We start from the raw sequence: 21,668 nt of genomic DNA, 5'->3' as shown, positions 1-21,668 counted from the left end.
GCTTAGTGAACAACGGAAGATGGAGCTACTGGATTAGGTAGCTAGCTGGCTAGTTAGTGGTAGGTACCTGAGCATTAAATGACTTATAAAATACTGAAATACAATAAATAAATACTACGACAATACACACATAGCCATCTATAATCAAAGTACCTAAGCGTAGCTTTTGATAACCCTAGCTACGCACACACATATTACCTAATGCATTTTTGTGAACATATAAACATTCATGATCATCTCACAAACATTTTTCAGTTGTGGGAATCGAACGCACAGCCTTGGACTCAAAAGGCGGGGACGCTGCTAACTGCGCCAAACGGTCGTCGAAATAATATGAGCTGAGGGTTAAAGTTGGGAACTTTCACTTAAAATGCACACTACGCTTTGATACCTAAGCGCTCTCGTATGTATGTTTTATCTTCTCTTCTCTGTAAAGAATTAACACGGAATGAAGCATAATGAATGTTAATAATGTAAACAATAAACACAATTCCAAATAATACGAAATTGGTTCTATCATTGGTTTGTTATCAGAAACGAACTTGTGTTACAAATTGAACTAATTTGCAAATATTATATTGTGAATACAATTTGATACAGATAACATGTTTAATTGTGTTTTAACAGAGAATAAACAGAGGTGTATTTAAAAGTTTACATGGGTCAATAATATAATGAAATTGTATTACCGCTCACCGCATTGCTCATAATTTCATTTTGAATACACAATTAGACAGTTCATATTCATATTCGTTTATTGCAATTCCACGTTAAATTATATTTTTGGTACATGTAAGTTTACTGTAATAGTGGATATCACAGAGGCGGAAATTGTTATTACTAATAATTCATTAAAAAAGTTTACACTATGTATTTACTTTTTCAAATGACATTATTCATTCCTTATCATCAATCAGATAATTTCCATTTATACATTATTTTTAATTAGAGTGACAGCTGCTTTTCCGTTTCCCTCACCTCACCTTCCTTTGTATCAGTGACCTCATCTTCACGCCATTTTTAAAAATTTATGCGTCCCACGCTTATAATCTTTAACCAGTCAAGAATATTTCTGAGTAAAGGCTATCAGCAAATTCTCTGCTGGCCATCCTGATATCACATCAAAGTTTTAAGTTTTCCCGCGTTTGAAGCGTGTTTAAAGTTATCGATAAAATATATACATCAACATACATTATTAGTATTATTTGCTTCATACTTATATATATACTTATAAAAAAAATGTAACTGGAAGATTTCTGTACATTTCATATATTTTGAAAATTTTGACCAGGGGAATGCTTTATAATCGATACTGAAAACAGATTTTTATTTAATTTTGGTCTGTCTGTCTGTCTGTCTACATTACTTCATACCTCTGTTAAATTGATAGCAATAATTCTTTTTTTATTTGAAAGTGTATACTATTAAGCATGTATAGTCTAAGTTTAATGAAGATCTGATAAATATTGTCGGAGATCAAGGACATAATTTTTCACAGACGACAGCAAGTCGCAAGGCATATGGGACAGCGATCGAATGCATGCGTACCATCCTACTAATATTATAAACGAAAGTTTGTGAGAATAGATGTACGGATGGTTTTGCTAAAATTTGGCAGAGATACCTACAATATAGTCTGGTATAGCTCATAGGCTTCTTTTTATCCCGGAAAATATCGTAAAGTATCCTATATGTTGACCCGGAATATCAGCTACCACTATAAAAAATATTATTTAAATCCGTTCAGTAGTTTTCACGTGATGCCCAGACAGACAGACAGACAGACAGACAAAGATTAAATAAAAATCTGTTTTGGACTCAGTATCGTTTATAAAGCATCCCCCGGGTAAAATTCAAAATATATTAAATGTACCGAAATTATCCAGTTACAGTTTTATTATAAGTATATAGATTATTTTCATTCGAAGGTTAGTTTTCTAGTTCAAAAATGGTGCTTCGATATTCACCGCAACCATATAATATAATACTAAGTGTGTACCCGTTTATCCCAAAATGTATTGAAGTAATTTTCATTAGGCTTAAGCCATAGCATAGCCTGTTTTTAAATGAAAGCTAATATTTTTTAAAGAATTTGAAGTAAACTGACAGAATAAGTGGTGAAAATCTAACAGTTTACTGAACGTTCATCTCTTGGTATTTGTGAGCTTCACTGAAGAAAGGCCTTGACCGCTAGATTATGATGAACATATCTTGAATTATCCCTGTCATTTACTCTATCTTTTTAAGTATATAACTTGCCATAAACTAATTTACATTTAAGGGAAAACAAATCCATGCGGACGAAGTTCATAAGAGCCTCATTTATTTCATTAATTGTATCACAAGGAAGACATTACAAATAATATGTTCCTTTTAAGTTTAACCAAGTGTCTAATAAATAAGTCTTTTGGGGATAAGTTATATCCGGAGAAGGCATGAGGGCACTCCGGAAGACAAATGGTGACCTCGTGTCACGGGCAGATGTCGAGAGGCTCGGCCGAGAGACTAGACACTCCACAAGATGAGCTAATCATGTTCTCCTTCCAATATTTCCAGATCATTGAGAGCTTCCACCGATAATTGTGCGTCAGAAAAGACAAAAATAGAAATACTTGTTCATAAATAAAACAACAATGGTCCCTAATTGCCTATGACGTCAAAAACGTATACAACAGCACACTAAATTTTCTTTTTTAATTTCCGCTACCAGTTAGCCCTTGACTGCAATCTCATCTGGTGGTAAGTGATGATGCAGTCTAAGATGGTAGCAGGCTAACCTGTTAGGGAGTGCGGTAGTCTTACCCCTGATCGGTTTCTACGCGAAATCGCACCGGAACACTTAATCGCTTTGCGGCTCGCCTTTGTTGGAAGGGTGGTAACAAGCCACGGTCAAAGCCAAACCAATTGCTTGTCTTATGAAAAAAAAACTCTGGTAATAAAACGTAAAATGTTGTAGAAAACATTTATTTATTCTTTTTTTGATTGGCATTAAGTTTTTAACTATCATGAACTTCGTGAATTAAAACAGATTACCCATATACTTGACACTTGTAACTACGTGTGGTACAGGAATAATATAAGTCATATGAATAAGTCACCCTAAATTATATTTCTCAGTGAATGCAGGGCGGTACCAAAGAGATGGTCGCATAAATAACTAACATTATTAATATTCATATGAATGTATTTCATTAAATATGGACACGGTGACCCTTTTTCAAAAGTTAATAATTCATGTCCTTACAGGCAAAGATTCCCGTCTTCGACCATAACAAATACGCTTTCAACAACAGAAATTCGACCTTAACGGAAAATAAATAAACTTTAGTTATTCACTTTTCCTCGGCATACAATATTCCGTTGATACAAGAATGTTTGTGACAGGATCCGAATGGCTATCTCCTTGTATTGAGGAGGCCGACCCTTCACCGCAGGTACGGGCTATGTCATTACGCGCGTCCTCCGATAGCGTCCTTCCCAGACCCTAATCTACATAGGAGGGGATCAGACGTTACGACGTCTCTCGGAATGAGATCGGAGGGAACGAGTTACCGAGAGCCAATGTCAATTGAAAGGGTACCCCATTTTATTTTCGGCCAACGGCATCACTTTTAATATAGTTAATTGAAGGTTTTTCTTTGCTCTTGTTTCTGGACGTGTGTTCAATGCCTGGCCTGAGGTGTCTCAATATCTAGGATGGATAGCAGGAATTTATGACATTTAAAGTTTGCCTCAGGCGAAATGCAGATTACTGACCGTCAATAAGGAACTTGAAAAATGTAATATATGAATAAATAAATATACTACGACAATACACACATCGCCATATAGCTCCAAAGTAAGCGTAGCTTGTGTTATGGGTACTAGGATAACTGAAGAATATTTTTGTGAACATTATACATAAATACTTATGTAACACCCAGACACTGAAAAACCAGTTGTAACCAGTGAAATTACCAGTTGTGGGAATCGAACCCACGGCTTTAGACGCAGATAGCAGGGCGCTGTCCACTGCGCCAATCGGCTCTTTGCTAACTTCGAAACGAGTGTATCTCTGTACATTGACTCCTATGCTGAAATTGTTTGAATTGCTCAGGATTATAGTAGCCCAGTGTAAAACCCTGAACTATTTGCACACATCGGCTGAGAAATCATTTTCAAGTTCTGTACGACACTGCGTCTAAGATGGGCGGGACACTTGGAACTAATCCTGACTACGAGAAAATACCTAAAGTAGGACCAAATTAACCTATGTGTGAAAGAATAATACACCAATTGGAGAGGGGGGAAAATGCAAAAAAAGTGGAGGAGGGCAGGGCCTACAAAGGGTCGGTAGCGTAGCAGGATTCCAATGGAACGATATAAATATTATGTGCAGGAAGTGCTCTTGATAAACGATTTGGAGTTAGCAACACTGCACATGACAAGATGGCATCTATAGTGCCATTTAGTGGAAACCCTAACTATGTCCTGTTACCTAACTATATAACCCGCAGGAGGAGTGATCCCTGGGGTACTGTGTATTAAAGCTATTATTACTAAGATTTCTAAGCTAAAGAGTTTGTTTGTATGTTTGAACGAGATAATGCCAGGAACTAGCTGTTATATTTGGAAAAAATATGTTTAAACGTTAGAATTAGAGAACCTCAACACTGTTACGATTTCTGTTCTACACAACGACTCCACAGTGGAAATCATTTGCTTGATCGTTAACTGGGATTAATGTGGTATCAGAAGAGCGCCCTCTAGTAGCAGTATTGTTGCGCAGTATTTTCACTAGATGGCGCGCTTTCAATGTCTTATAAATTGGAGTTTGCTTTCACGTGATCGAATTAGTAAATGCAGGTCTAACCAAGCGAGCCGACCAACTTTCTTACTATGGATACTGGCTTATTGAGCGTTCCCTTGTTGTTGCAGCCAATCGTCGCGTGATGGCGCATGGAGTGCGCGCGGACGGCGTGGTGCGCGACGCTGGCGCTGGCGGTGCTGGCGGCGGCGGGCCCGCGCTACAGCTCGCGCATCGTGCACACGCACGCCGGTAACTAACGACAGCTTGTGCTGTCGCAGCCGCGCTACTGCTCAGTGCGATGGCACGCGGAGTGCCAGTGTTCAGCAAGGCGGACAAATTCATAAATAATGTTAACGAGTGAATACAGTACAGATTTTAAAGTACAGTTCTTGTACTACCGTATAATATAGCAGACTAGAAAGCGTTGTGCAGTTATGCTCCGCACAGTCGAGTTGTTAGCTTAAGATGGTATAGGTAATATGTGGTGCCAAATTTTGCCGATAGATGACACTATGCTAATTTAACTTAATAAATGTGTAGGTACATGGTAGTGAGATAATGGCGATAACCGTATTCGTAAACTTAAAACTAAAGCTAAGAGGGTTCCAAATGCGCCCGGTTTTATAAAGAGGGTGACAACAGAACAAGTCAGGTGAATTTTTTTGTTACCACCAACTACATTTTCATTTAAAATTATTAGAATAGCAACCTAGTTAGAACAAAATTCACACGCAAGCTACGGTTACGTAATCCTTTAAACTATTAGGACTTTTCTATAATCTTACGTTTAATACATAGTTTGAACTTTTTAACGGACATCTTCAAGATGTCAACTGAATATAGCATGATCTCATAATCCTGATATAGAACATAGAGGGAAGATAAGCTGTTGAATTGCTGAGTCTGCACCGAAACAGATTCTCCTGGGCTTGTCTACGTACTTAGTCGGCCGGTACCTTCCGTTGTAAGTGCCGTTGGACACATATGGACAAGAACTTTGTTTATGTTGAACATTAACAGAGCTACTAACAAAACAACCTTTAAAACTGAATTCCTGGAATACTGTCCAAAGCAAAAGGATGATACAAAAGTAAAACAGAAAATAAAAAAAATTAAGGCATCTATAGTACATGTTTTACATGTTGTTTGAATAAGTTCAAAGAACTACTAAAAATATCACAGTTGTTTCTGTAAGCATTTTTAAATTAAGTAAATCCGAAAGACAGGCGCATGTTGTCTCGCCTATGTCCGACAAAAAGGTATTTTAAACGATTTCCGATTCTGCAGGCGTCTACCCGAACGCGGTACACTCCTTTATTATAGCCCATATAGTATTGAAAATAATGATAATGAATTGAAGTTATTGAACCTAAACTATTAATTACACTACAATGCTAACTAAACATCACATAGTTAATTGTATGGACACCTGCAGGATTATGGTCCCTCCGTAATTGATGTCGTAATAAAGCCTACCAATTTTGCCTGACTGTATGTCGTTACGTCGTCAACACTACTAAGCTATTGAAAATGCGATTGGTGGGACTTGTTTAGCAAATTGCGCAATAAGAAACACTACACAATGCCACAAGAGACTTCAACTGGAGAGGCTTGCAGACCGAGAGTAACTTAGAGATGGGGAATGGAGTACAGAATGACATGAGAGTTTTGGAAGTTTGGAAGCTGCTACAAGGCTGTAAGTCTTTGATGTTGATGAATATTATTAAATAGGGGTTGTAGATCCACGTGCTTCTTCAGTGACATAAAAGGCTGGTTCAAACGTAGTTCTGAGATTATTGCCAAGTGCTTGTTGTATATTGTAGCGGCATCGGCATAATCAGTTTTGCGTCGTCCTATTGTTCTACACAACAGGTATTGTTGCGCTACGCGTCCGTTAGGTTTCCCCCAAGTGATATCGCGTTTTAGATTTTTTAGTTCGTTTTAGATGTTCATACAAGGTACAAAAACCCATAGATAAACAGTAAAAAGTCACCAATTTGACAGTTATACAAGAATAACATAGATTCAAAAAAAGGAAAAAAGCACTGTGTCGATAACCTTATTTCAGAAGTCAGTTGTAAACTCAGCATGTACATATCAAAGTGCGTAATTGAACCAATTTTATAATTCATCAAACGAGAAAGCAAACGGGAAAGGTAACCTGAGACTCACGTTTACCGTGCTCTGATGGTTTCGGCTCATCCGGGTTAGGATAATCCCGGAACAATTCAATCAAGCCCCGGTCCTAGGGAGAAACCCGGGCATATCGCGGGTAAATTGCCTCGTTTCGTTTCGTATTACAAAGAGCGGGCGTTGGGTAAAATTAATAATTGTTGGGGTACCTCCGACCACGTAATTGGCCGCTGGCCGCGATTCTCTATTGAATCGAGGAATCGAATTCTCTGCAGATTTGTTTTATTTTTTATTTTAATTAACATTCTAAATGAGACCGAGGCGTATTTATGTTATTAAATAAGTTGTTGGTCAATTTTAGTTAGTCCTTGATTAGTACATTATTTGTTATTTAAACTGCATCGTTGGTTCAACACTTTTCATTGTCAAATACGAGTTGGTTATATAAGGTTCTTAGTTTGAGCCCCGGTCAGGCCAGCTGTTAGATGTTGGATTTTTATGCTAGAATTTTCAAAGTACTTGTCAAAAGATAGGAAATAGGTGTAAGGAAATGGAGTAAGAGTATAGGCTCTTACTCCTAGAGAAAGAACAACATGCTGATTTGGAAAACTTTTGTGGTAATTTTTTATTTACAGTATTCAGCAACATCTCAATTGTAAAATAAAGTAACTATATTTCATATTTGTTCTCTCTAAATACCTACCTGTTGCAATTATATCTTACCGATCTTAAGAGACCTAATTGAGAGGTTTGTAGTCCAAATACGCCAGCAAAATATTAGGAATATAAACAGAAACATCCGAATTTCTAAACACAGTAATATGCCAGTCCGCGTAAAGATTAATCTCGAATAATCACTGACAATGTGACCTCGCGTACCTTCGAACCATTGAATTACATAAAAATCTATGTTAATAACATAGGACGATGAAACTTGACAAATAAAAGACACGAACTTTATTACTTTAGATCCAACTAACTGCATTCTTAACAGATTTTATTCGAGTTGACAAAGGCACTGTTTAATGGAGGATTCCCCTTGATATCCATGGGATCCCATCGTCAGATCCCGACTTGGTGAACATGAAACTACCCCGAGAATATACCTTTTCAATAAATAAAATAATTTTCAAAATCAATTTACAATAATTCACTGAAAAACCGATGGAAAGACACAAAAAGCAAATAAGAGTCGAACATAGAATCTTCTAAAAAAAAATTACGAGACCAAATTAGAAAGATATAGTTTGAATATCCTAACTCCGGCTGGCTAATAAAGTGTCTTAATACTCAATCCTTTACACTCCATCAGTTTCTTCATCAAGTCCGTGTCCAAAAGGGTACAGTTAACGATCTAATCTACCCGAACAACAATATGTTAAGCCCTCAACTTTTCCTACCTCATTTAGTTTTAAGCTCTCAACTTTACATATCTTGTTTCGATTACCACGCCGTTACGCCGCAAACAACGTGTTCCCACTTAATTAAAATCAATCTTAACACAAGCGAAAACAAGTTTTCTTTGATATCACTACCATTACCAATTACTTTCCGACAGATTTTCTTATAAGATTCGGTAAATCTTACAGTAGAAAGGTAAACGGCTTAAGTATATACTTATGTATGACTGCCATATAGTATGTAAAGCGAACCTGAGTATCATCATCATAACAACCCATTATCGGCCCACTGTAGGGCACGGGTCTCCTCCCTCAATAAGAAGGGGTAAAGGCCGCAGTACACCACGCTGGCCCAGTGCTGATTGGTTGACTCCATATATATACCTTTGAGAACATTATGTAGAACTCTCAGGCTTACAGGTTTCCTCACGATGTTTCCATTCTCGTAGGTCCTACCCAATGCGCTATCACCGCATCAACTAAACATATATTCTGTTGCATTTGCTATATTATTTATATCCATGTTAATCTTGCACTGAGGTACTTGCGGTTAGTTAGGTTTGTAAACATTAGTAAACTAGCCTCTATTGATTTTATCGTCAAACATTGTTTATATTAATATTAAATTCACTAAATGTCTACTAAACTGTAAAATTATGAATTTATAAACTCGCAACAACTTAATTAACGATAAATTTTCAGTCGGGATTGTCGACGTCACGACAATTAATAACAAAGCTTTGAAAGGATTGTTAATGAAATGGTTTCCCGAAATTTGCCCTTTGATCAAACCGAAAAGAGGTTTGATCTACAATTTATTCCTTAAATTAGTATTTTAGGTATTTTGTGTCATTAAATTTTAAGTTTGACATTGTGCTTTCGACTGTTTAAGCCACTTTTAGTACAATTGTCTTTTTTATGTCCAACCTAACAAATTCAAATGTGGGGACGCTATGTTGAGTGCTATGCTCTATAAAGTTCGACTAACTCAGTTCTAGGTCACCAAGTTCGTACATCAAAAGTTTCCATATAGTCAAATATCTATCAGGTCATGTGTATAAGTCCACAGGGCCGATGTAACGGGAAGTAGGCGGCATACAACCGACCTGAAGGCAATTTTTAAAGCACTGTTTTAAAATAATAAATTATTTGGAAGGGGGAATTTCGAAAGCAAAATGTTTTTTTTATTATAATAGATTCATTTCTAATTTCTAAAAAGTGATTTGATTAAAATTATAACATGTGATTGCGCGTCTAAGACTTTCTGTATAAGCAGTGAGTAAGTAATGTTAACCACTTGATGCGTATTGACGTGATAACCCAGTGGGTAGGACTTCGACTTCACTTTCGGGGGGCCAAGTTCCAATCCCAGCACGCACCTCTAACTTTTATAAGTTATGTGCGTTTTAAAGAATTAAAGTATCACTTGCAGCAGCGGTGAACGAAACCATTGTGAGAAAAACAGCATGCCTGAGTGTTCAACATAAAATTCTCCAAGGTGTGTGGAGTCCACCAATCTGCACTGGGCCAGCGTGGTGTACTACGGCCTTAACCCCTTCTCATTGAGAGGAGACCTGTGATATCGTTTATTTATTTCATAATAGGTATGTGTTCACGAACTGACTATCATACCAAGATTTTAATATTAACAGTATTAATTAAATTTTTATGTGATAATTAGACAACTGTCACAGATGTCGTATTTCTGTTGCCGTTATAACAACAAATACTAAACATTATTCTTTAACGGGGCCCCCATATAACTGCTATGATTTGTTGCCGTTTTTATCGATAATGGTACGGATCCATTCGTGCACAAGTCTGGCTCGCACTTTGCCGGTTTATTTATAGTTATTCATTGATGGACCAAGCAGATAGCCCACCTGATGGAAAGTTGAAAACCATCGCATCTGGTAATAAACAGAGCAACACATCGGCTAGCAAAAACACATCCTGCGAAGTGTTGCCCTGTGTCCATGAACATTAGACGTAGGTGTTAAGCCTAAAGTGCCTGTAATTACACCTTCAGACCGTAACACAGCAACAATGCAATGGTTTCAATGTATGCCGTTGGTGCTCAGGAGCGATCCGCGGCATCATCGTGGAGCCGGCGTCGCGGCGCCTGGAGCCCGTGGAGGTGTTCCGCGGGGTGCCGTACGGCGCGCGGCCGCCGCGCCTGGGCCCGCCGCCGCCGCCGCCCGCGTGGCCCGGCACGCGCCTGGCCGACGCCTTCGCGCCCGTGTGCCCGCAGCGCTATCCCGACGTGTCCAACAGGTACGCTCCGACGTTCTGTTTATTTCTTCTGTTTTTTCTTTGTTTAGCAATCCGCACTGGGCGAGCGTGGTGGACAACGGCCTTAGCCCCTTCTCCTTGAAGGAGACTTGTGCCCTGTAGAGGGCCAGTAATGGGTTGATATGATGATGATGATTTAAGCTTTGCGTGTCTGTGGGACGGCCTACTTGAAATAAATGAATTTTGAATTTTTGATTTTTATGTGTGTGTGCGTGTGTGTGTGTGTGTGTGTGTGTGTCATCAATGAATCATATTGCCGCCGCCACATAAGATATAGGTGACAAATTGACGAATTACATTTATTTTTTCACACCTCCCTAAGTATGGAGGCTAATTTATATTATAAATTGTGTGCAATAAAGAATTTATCTATCTATCTATCTATGGTTATCAAATGAAAGGGCTTGCCTATTTTACTAAAATACTATAAGATTGCACTATTCCAAACTAATAAGGTTAAAAGGACGTGGTGTTTGTATTATCTTCATTACTTATCAATAAGCTTACCAAAGAGTATACAAAAACTACGTCAGACCATGTCGCTGCCGGTCCGTGGTGCCACCTTAGGTCACTACTGAAGACCAGGTGGGCAGGTACTGCTATACCCTTATATATTGCCTTATTTTGTGAAATGGACACGCGTGCCTATTATCGAAAGCGGTGCAGAAGCTAAAAATGTAGAATGGCGGTATCGTAGTACATTTGATTTGAAAATACTCAAAGGAAGTGACGCTAAGACTGTTGCTGGTCTCAAAGACTATCTAGCTAAGTGAAGAAAGTGTATCTAGTTCAAATTCATGGTGTGGTGTTCCAAGCATATAGGGCTGAAATTGGTATAACTTTATTAAAGACTTGAGTGTTCGCCGGAGGGCGGTCGCCGCCGGCTCTTTTAGACATTTCTGGCCATCAAACAAAGTTGGCTACAGCTGAATTTTAATTGATACGACCCAAATACTGCAAATGCACAGGTGAAATATAGACACTGCGTTTTAATATGGTTATCAGAAATCTTTAACCTTATTTAATTCTGTTTAAAAAAAACAGATAGATTTGTATGGTGCCGTTGTAGGCTTGCACAATGAATCTCCAACCCTCCCAATTATATGAAAATCACGAACCATACACGCCGCACCAACGCAGAAGCGCAGATCCTGCAAAACTCTACGCTCGGTTACTTAGAAGCGCAACATAAAACAATTGCAAAGAATTGGGAATCCATTCTGTATTAAATACGACAGCTGCATTTTAAAGGTACAATCAGACCGAGCCTATTTGGACATCTTTGTACTTAATTTAATGTGAAATCCTAAGTATAAGTAACGCAATCCCACGCGAACATCCGGAGAGGCTACAGAACGCAATCTTACGTATTACCAGTATTACCAGTTTGTTTCCTAGATCTTCTGTTCATAGCGCCTAAATTCGTACTAAAAACTTAGCCCAAAAACATTAAACGTTCTAGGACGAGACTCACAGGACACGATTCTCTTACAAAATAATTTAGGGCACGTGTAATAATCAACGTTGCATCGTTCACGTTGCGTACGGTCAGTCTGTCGTAAATGACCTTGAAAGAAATAAAATTTCTAACTGAAATGGTTATATTTGTAAAACAATTATTTTAAAGAATAAATAAAAATATATTAAATAACTGAAATGCGTTCGAGTTAGTTTTTCAGAAGAATTGAAATAATTTTTTGTTTATATATTGAGAGTTTGAAACGAAAAATTACCAAAATTATTTGGCTGATAATCTGGATCTTGGAAATTAATATAATAAGAGAAAATTATTATTATTCTTCGTAATACCGCCGGTTAGGATCTGTATTTTAGATATTTTCCGTTTAATCACAGCGACCGTTAGATCATTTTCCGCGCGGATGGCCCCAGTTTATACCGTGATTGCAGATACATGTTTAAATTAGTAATTCACGAGCTAATCACTGGCGCACAAAATGTTCAAATTATTACTTCGGCGCTGATGTTGGTTTAATGTTCGCGTGATGTTAGTGACAACTGGTATTAACGTAATACTCTGTACATTACAGATAAGTGGCTGGGACTAATAATGTTAGTATCGCTATGGGCGACATTAATTATAGAGAGAAAGATTAACCATAGTATTAAATCAGTACTGTACTGTAATATATTAATAGCAGGTTCCAGCAAATTTATCCGCAAACACTGACTTATTTTCTAGACATAAAAAATATCGTTTGTCCAGCATGCAAATGATTTGTACGTGAAATTTTTATTTTTGTGCAGTTCTAGTGGTGGTATCTGTGATTCATCATCAGTTTAACTTGATCAAATAAAATTCGTGTGAAAATGCACAAGTTACTGTCAAAAAATTACTGTTTCCAAATCGGTTTATAAATAACGGAGTTCTGAGATTGTATTAAACATACAAAGCAAGTTTTTTAGCGTACTCTATTAGTATTACAGATTATAAAGTACACCTATATTAAATACAGTACAATACTCTATTGAAAAGATTGTTGTAAGCACGGTGCAATAAGTTAAGATTTTTAGCTATATCGGTAATTCTGGTTCTACATTGTTTCTGATTTAATCACTTAAGATAAGTTAGAGTAGTGATTAGTTTAAATAAAAGATTACGAGCAGATTATAACAGAGTAGAATTGCCAAAGCATTGGTATTTCCTCTTAAATAATTCTTAGTATTAGTATAAAGTTTGAAAATAAGTGATGTCAACACTAGAGAGAACATCAAACCGTTAGTCTTATTGTTACAACTATAAGGCGTTTATGCCCACCAACCAATTCGTTGAAGCAGTGTGGTCTTTGCTCTAAAACCCATAGCATCATGCATGTGCGTTTTTATACACCATTTTGTCCGGTGTTACAGAAAGACAGTCTTTTTCTATGTTATTATAAAGTACTCCATTATCATCATCATCATATCAACCCATTATCCCCCCCCCCCCCCCCCCCCACAATCCCGGAGTAGTAGGTCAGGCCGTAGTCCACCACAAGTTCGAAAACATTATGGAAAACTCTCAGGCATGAAGGTTTCCTGACGATGTATTTCCTTCACCGTTGAAGAAAGGGATATTTTAATTACTTAAAAAGCATAACTGAGAAAAGCGTAAAATTCGAACTCGGCCTCCCGAAATAGAAGCCGAAGTCCTAACCGCTAGGCTATCACCGCTTCAAAACTTGCATACTTGCAAGCATGAATAAATGTATTCTTACTTTTTTTTACCACCCGCCACCTTTCTTTATTCAGCCTTATCATCAGGGTCGTAGTAAGCGACCATAACAATTCGAACCCTTAACTAAGAGCTAAGCTCTTGTCAATACAGCCTTTTCCAACCTTCTCTATCCATGGCCCTCTCTTTTACCTCTTTATAAGACCTCACCCAAACCTTTCGTTTTATGTGACCTACAAAACCTAGTCTCGGACATCCTCCTCCCCTCTTTGCATATACTTTTATTCATTTACATTTGTTATAAATTCATCATTTCTTAATAGGTGGCCAATCATTTTGCCCTCTTCTGATTTCTATAGTTCTAATTCTGATTTCTTATAATTTCAAACAACTGGCATCGGTGACCTGAACATAACAAGGCAATGCTGAAAAACAGGCCGAGACTAATAAAAATGTACATTTTCAGCAAACCGGTCTTAACTGCCCTAAATAGGGATTTATGTTGAGATCGGAGGATTTATGTCGGGATCTCAGTAAAATCAAAAAGCAATTTGGGCTAGATTAAATCTAGCCGCGAATGTTTACATATATTTTATAGTAGTAGAGAGTAAACATGGCTTTCATTATGTGTCAAGGATATAAGATGCTTAAGTTTTACTCGGTTAATCGTTTGTATTTGCTATTCTTTCAACGTAAGTATAGCTTCCATAACATTATATTGAAGGTTCTTGATATCAAAATTCTTATGTCACGGTTTAGGCTAGCTAGAGAAGCGCGCATTTACTGTAAAACCAAGTTTCCCTTTTTTAAATGAAGATTTATTAAAAACCGAATATTCAGTTCTTTATCGTGGCATATTTATTTCGATAAATAAACATCTATAGGAAATAAATATGCAACAATCCAAATTAAAGCCACACTTCCTTAATAAGAACATGTATTTAAGTAAGGATAGTCTTTAATCATCGATATAATGTATGATAGTCTTTTATGTTTAATACATCGATGATTAAGCTATGAAGAAATCTATCCTTCATGTAGGTGCATGAAGATTCAGGTGATTTCTTCCTAGAGACTTCCATTTTGGCCTAGCACCCTAGCATTGTGTTACCAGGAGTGCAGCGCTGTCCAAGATGCCGCTGGGGATGTACAACGAGCTCAAAGCTACCATACCTCTCCTCGCCAATCAGAGCGAAGACTGCCTCTACCTCAACATCTACGTGCCCGGTAGCGGTGAGTATTTTACTTTAACTTCTATTTCTTCTAATAACAAGTTGCTATTTTATTCCTACCTCTTCTAAAAGGCTCATGCAATGCACGTGATCAGTTATAAGTAAGGGCAACGTTTGAGCCCGGGCCCATGGTCGTTGTACATAGAACATTTTCATAATGTCCTGTCAAAAATTAATATACTAGTCTTGAGACTTAAACGCTGGAGCATATTTTGTCCAACGGCTAAGGTTAGCCATCAATCAATCAATAGCTTAAAACAATCCACTAAAGGCTTTTCCTAACGGGAGGGTTTGCCAAGACTGTTATATTTCCTTAGTCGCCACGCCACTACTATGCCGATCTGCCGTCACCACATGGCACATTAAATAAGTCTAGCCATACAAAGAGACTATAGCGCCAGCCTTTTAAATGCCATGCCCTTGTGTGATCTGATATTTGGATGTCTGGATGGATGTATTTAATGTGATGATTAAAGACCGACACGTGCATAGTACCTTAGCTACGCGACGCGTACCTACTCGTGTGTAGTGACATGAGTTAGGGCTATATCTGATTTCTTTCAGTAAAAAAATGGCAGTGGTTTCCTCAAAAACTATTAGCGTTTCAGCCTTACAGACATTGAATGATGTACATCATAATCTCTAAAGTCTGTGAAGTAGTAGTTTCTCATTTACACGTTTTATTACTTGCCTTTTACTGTTAAAGCGTTGTTAGAATGCTTTCTAGCAACGATGTGTCGGATGACATGCTTTGGGTTAAGAACGTCTTCATTTTTATTGGATTCCAATGAATATTAAATATGGCGCAGGTGCGCGCGGCGTTGAGGCGCCGTACGCCGTGGCGGTGTGGGTGGCCGCAGCCCACGAGTGGGGCTCGGGCAACGCGCTGGACGGCGCCGTGCTGGCGGCGCGTGCTCACCTGTTGGTCGTCACGCTCAACTATAGGATAGGACTCTTAGGTGCGTGCGACAGGCTCGTCATCATCAGTCCAGTGAACCAAGACTCCAACTTAAATTTAATTTTTATTGCCTAAGGAATCTGCCTTCCGAACTGGTGTTATAGTCACTACAAACAGACTGACTTGTCGATTCAAAAGTGCTTATAAACTGGGCCTACTTGAAATAGATGAATTTTGAATTTAATGGACACTCAAAATTTTACCATAGTAAATTTTATTACACTTAGTTTTATTTTCATAACAATATTGTTTGTTTGAAAATATTTAGTTAAGCACTAAGCTTATCTGTTGTTAAATCTCTGAAAGGAACTACCTTCTGCAACACAGGTTTTCCTACCGCATCAAATTTTCTGTAACCAACAAATACCAAGCTTCAATAAATGATTATTATTATTTTAATTTTCATTACAAGCACACACACACACGCATATATACTCGCACACAAGCACAAAGTACTCAACCATTTTATATACCTTTTCTTGTTGTTCTCTATGGAAGAGTGAGGCCTTATGACATAAGTATTTTTGGACGCTAACAAGGTCTACACAACATGAATCATTAATTATTGTGTAAAACACGAAAGGAAAGATTTTTGTTTTCTATTTATTTTTGTATTAACTGGCTGTTTGTAATAGGTATATCTAATCAAACCAAAACTTTATTTATTCACCACCTTTGATACGTTAATTTGTTTAAAATTGTGATGAGGCAATGAACTTCTCGTATAACGTCTGCGCATTATTAAATAATAATTTAAATATTTTGATACTGTTCGAAATCTAAAGCCCAGGTTGCCACCAAAAAATTCTTAAATAAGCTACTTTTACTAAGTTTATAAATACATTTTTGAATATCCAATTTTGAGAGCCCAGTATTCAAATCCGCTCTCATCTCTTAGGCTATCACGGCCGGAGTTGAAATCCATTTGACCCGATTTCTGAAGTGCCCTCGTGTCCCGTCAATCACCTCATTTCCCCGAGAATCTTGTGATTCTAATAAAATATATCACTTAACTTGGTTACCCACTATCAGCTGTGGATATTGTAGGGCCTACTTTTCAACTGGGAAAAGTTAATTCCTGTATGTCCTAATTTTAAATCTTTTTACCCTTACATTCCGTCAGGTCACTGTAAATCAATGCCGTAAGTCCATAATAAAAACGATGCCAATTAGTAACATTAAGACATTGCGTTGTAACTTGAGGCTATTATCGTTACAAGTAATAACAAAAAAATAAGGTTTAGGTCATCGGCAGTTTTAAGACATTCTTTTATAATTGACGGACCAAGCAGGTGGCCTACCTGATGGTAAGTTGAAAAAATAACAGAGCAACATTTCGCAACAAGAGCAAGAATACGCTTTAAAAGTGCCACCCTGTGTTCAAACTGAGGCGTAGGTGCTAAGATGTATGCGCCTGCAACACACCGGCAACGTGTGTCACAAAAACTCTACTACTTGTGGGGAAGTCCTTTGTCGAGTACATGATATAGAACTGCTAAAGATTGATAGATATGCAGCATTTCCTATGATAACGAGGGGTAACCAGAAGTACACCGTCCTAGTTACGGCCACTGGGCTCGTCGGTCGCGTAAGCTGCTGACGGTGCAGAGTTCGGTACGCAGCACTAAACTTGTGTGCAGGTTACTTAACGGCCGGCGCGACGGACGAAGTGTCGCTGGCGGGCAGCGCGGCGGCGTTGGACGTGTCGGCGGCGCTGGCGTGGGTGCGGCGCAACATCGCGGCGTTCGGCGGAGACCCGCGCCGCCTGACGCTCGTTGGCCACTCCGCGGGCGCGGCCTTGGTCAACGTCATGCTGATGCTGCCTTTGACCAAAGGTATCACTACACTGGCTTTTACACGAATTGTCTTCCTGTTTGTCTTCGCCGGAATATTCATTAATTCTTACAATGTTATTTAAGGTGTTAAAATCTTCATTACCTTTGTACTTGCACGACCGCTTTCAGATAGCTCTACCTAGAGATAGAGCAATGCATGTATTACTGTGAGGGCGCTGCCCATTTATAACACTTCTTTTTTTCCGCAAAGTCATTTGCACTTCTTGCCGCGCGACTATCGAATTCTCTTCTGCACAATATTCTGTATCATCCCCAACCCATCCCCGAGTGTGCTTAACACACTTGGGTTGGGGCTCAAGGCTGAATTAGCACTATCTGGCGTCTCTATATAATTAGTTTATTAGTATATATTTTTTAATCAGTTATTTCTTTGAGTACCTACTCAACTCTACTCTTCAATGTATCTCACATTCGAGGGCTTTTGGAATAAATCTCTTTAGAGATAAGTTGTCATTGTGCAAGTACTGTACTTTTATGTTAGTTTTTAAATTTCTGGTATAAAACAAATAAATAAATACATTTTGTCAATGAACATGTACGAGTTGTGCCCCCCTTAGGACCATGTCTTTTTCTGCGCCCCTAAAAACTTGTATGCAATATTTCACGACAATAAATTGAATGAGCAATGCATACAAGCGTATAAAAATAAACAAACGAACATGATTTTGATCAAAATAATTAAAGTTCTAGTTGAACCGGTTTTTATGGCATATGAAATTCAACGTAAGAAGTAACGTACACACTGTATGTTGAAGATATATGTGTAATCGTTCCCTCACGACTGAAGATCGTCGTCACTGAATGAACCGATGAACGCGTTGAAGAACGTACGAGTACCGGTTTTACCAGTTCCAAAGGGTGCGAAGAAGGTAGTTGGTAGAAGGTGAAGTTTTAATTTTAAGTGACAAAGAATATTTGTACGATTTCCAGTACACGGTATGCGCCTCTAGCACCAAATTTCTGAATAAATAAATGTATATATATCACGACAATACATACATCGCCATCAAAGTAAGCGCGTTAAGCGTGCTAAGATAACTGATATGAATAATATACATAAATACTAATATTATACCTGCAGATACTAAAAAGCATTCATTTTCACACAAATATTTTCCAGTTGTGGCAATCGAACCCAAAGCCTGGACTCAGAAAGCAAGGTCACCACCCACTGCGCCGCCAAAACCATCAATCAATTCGCTGTCTTTATCTGTGTGCTAGTGTACAAAGATTAATGTAATTATTGATGGAGCTTGTATCGTAGAGAGACCCCCGCTACTATTCAGCGTGTCTGTCAGGTGTGGTGTCGCGGGTGCTGCTGCTCAGCGGCTCGGCGCTGGGCCCCGCGTCGCTGGCGCCGGACGCGGCGCAGGCGCGAGAGCACACGGCGCAGGCGCTGCGCTGCGCACGCGACGCGGCGGAAGAGCACTGGTAAGCATCCGGTGGGCCACTGACCGCTACTCCTGACGCTGGCTGAACCTACACTAATGTCAGTTTCCATTTTGTTGTGCAATCATTCCCCACGATGACATATTATCAAGACTTTAATTCGTCTTCTACGTTAAACTTGGGCTTATTGATTCATGAAAACTAAAATCAATAAATAGCCCGTCATTATATAGAAATACCATGTTCTACAAAAATAGTGTGTAAAGAAATAAAATATTGTTAATTAAATAAATTATACCTATCTAAAATAACAAAATAACTCTTAAACAAAATAATAAAATAAAAAAAACAACCACGTAGTAATAGAATCTGTGATACAAATCCCATATCAGTTATGTGATCAGAAAAGAAATAGAATTAAAAATAACAACAACCTACAGTGTCACGATTTCCCACCGATTGGTCATATTCTCCTGAGCATAAAAAGACCAAGTGGCGATGAACGGACTATCTGCGTTATAATTTTCTTATCGTTGGTGTCATTTGATTCTGCAAACTACTGCATGCGTTGTTAGTGTTGTTGAAGGTTCCCCGTTATTTGCGAATGTTCTGCGCAGGCTAGTGTCCTGCATCCGCTCCCGGCCGCTGGGTGCACTGCTGGGCGTGGACCCACCACGCGCGCGCTTCCTGGCGGGCTGGGCACCATCGGTACCGCGCGCGCGGGACGCCCCGGGCCAGGCTCCCTCTAGAGCCCTCCACGCCAGCGAAGTGTTCCTGGAAGTTACCCTCGCTGTTGTGGTCACCACCACGGAGAGCTACCAGTTCTTCAGCGAAGAGGATGTGAGACATGGATTCGAGGAAGAGCATAGGTAAGTGTCGTCTTAGAAGTTTTATGGCTGCTTTCAAACACAAGTGAAGGTGTGTCAGAGTTTAGATGAAATTTAAATTTTACTTACTTACACATGGGTTTTATTTACTTAGTAATGAAACAAGTGTCTTATACCCCCCTTTATAGTACAATAAATGCAATCATAGACAGTGATTTGTGTTAAGCGGGGATACTGCAATAACTACTTGAGTTAGTATAGAGTGTTTCCTATAGAAAGGAAGAGATGGTCAGATCAGATGCCTCTGAGTACCCTCGTAAATCGAGTGCTCTTTTGTTTCCTTCGACCATCACTGGATATTTCGGTATCGCTTTCGACATTGGCTACTATTATTATCCTTTCCTCGTGGAATAAAAGACGGACGCTAACTTAAAATATGATAACGAGCTACCTTGCAACTTTGTACTCAGTACATAAGAATTCTTAAAATAATTCTTTAAAAAAATAAAAAAGTGCGACAATACACACATCGCCATCTAGCCCCAAAGTAAGCGTAGGTAGCTTTTGTTATGGGTACTCAAATAAATGATAAATAATAATATACATGAATACTTATAATGTACAGATAGACACCCAGGCACTTAAAAATATTATTGTTCAACACATAAACATAATACATAAACACAAAACACACACACACACGCACAATTTAAAATAAATAATTACTATTAATACTTATAAAATCTAAAATCTCTACATAATTAAATCTTCTATTAAAATAAAGGAATTCAGAAATTGTAAGATAGGGGTACCTGTGTTTATTATTATTTAAATATTAAACATTAAAGTAAGTTTAAATATAATCGAATGACTGTAATTATAACATTTTATATTCATTAAACTATATTATATTCATGCTTGGATATTTTTTCTTCGGGAAAGGGCCTGGTGACTTGAGACACTGGGTTTACATAGTTAAAGCTTCAGTCCCCACATTATAACTGTGTCACAAAACATATGGGCATAAGCAACATTATATTGTACTTATATAAGTAATGTGGAAAAATAAAGAATCATTCATTCATCCACAACAATCCACACAACCATTTTCTAGTTGTGGGAATCGGACTTGGACCCTACGATATATTTTGGCATTTGACGGGCGGCTGGCTCAGTGGGCAGTGACCCTGCTTTCTGAGTCCAAGGCCGTGGGTCCGATTCCCATTCGGTGATGAACATAAATGTATTTCAGTGTCTGGGTGTTTATGTGTATATTATAAGTGTTTATGTATATTATTTATAAAATTATTCATTAGTTATCTTAGTACCTACCCGTAACACAAGTTACGCTACTTTGGAACTACTTAGATGGCGATGTGTGTATTGTGTTAGTTTATTTATTTATTTACAAATTAGTTATATAAGCCGCAGTGCAGGACTACACAAAACCAAAATTGTCCAAAAAATTATTTTAATTTGAAAACTACAATGGTGTTTTAACCTAACTTACAACAAAATGACACAATGTGCGGACCGATGTGAACTACCGCGACTTTGGCATGAGGCAGAAGCGGCCAATCTGTTTTATCAAACCCCTGTGACGTCATTCCCATGATAATT

At 38.2% G+C, this 21,668-nt stretch overlaps 1 protein-coding gene across 1 annotated transcript in view; it reads left to right on the top strand.

Moving 5' to 3' along the window:
• Positions 1–4,938: 4,938 nt before the first annotated feature.
• LOC120635907 (neuroligin-1-like) overlaps positions 4,939–21,668 on the top strand; it is a 56,665-nt gene continuing 39,935 nt past the window's right edge. The window contains exons 1-7 of the mRNA XM_039907121.1: positions 4,939–5,038; positions 10,404–10,596; positions 14,901–15,019; positions 15,828–15,977; positions 17,617–17,811; positions 19,131–19,263; positions 19,839–20,090. Coding sequence (XP_039763055.1) covers positions 4,939–5,038; positions 10,404–10,596; positions 14,901–15,019; positions 15,828–15,977; positions 17,617–17,811; positions 19,131–19,263; positions 19,839–20,090 — 1,142 coding nt within the window. The remainder of the gene's footprint in view (positions 5,039–10,403; positions 10,597–14,900; positions 15,020–15,827; positions 15,978–17,616; positions 17,812–19,130; positions 19,264–19,838; positions 20,091–21,668) is intronic.

Source organism: Pararge aegeria, chromosome 3, assembly GCF_905163445.1.
Source record: "Pararge aegeria chromosome 3, ilParAegt1.1, whole genome shotgun sequence".
NCBI lineage: Eukaryota > Metazoa > Arthropoda > Insecta > Lepidoptera > Nymphalidae > Pararge > Pararge aegeria.
This window is presented reverse-complemented; position numbering and strand designations above follow the sequence as displayed.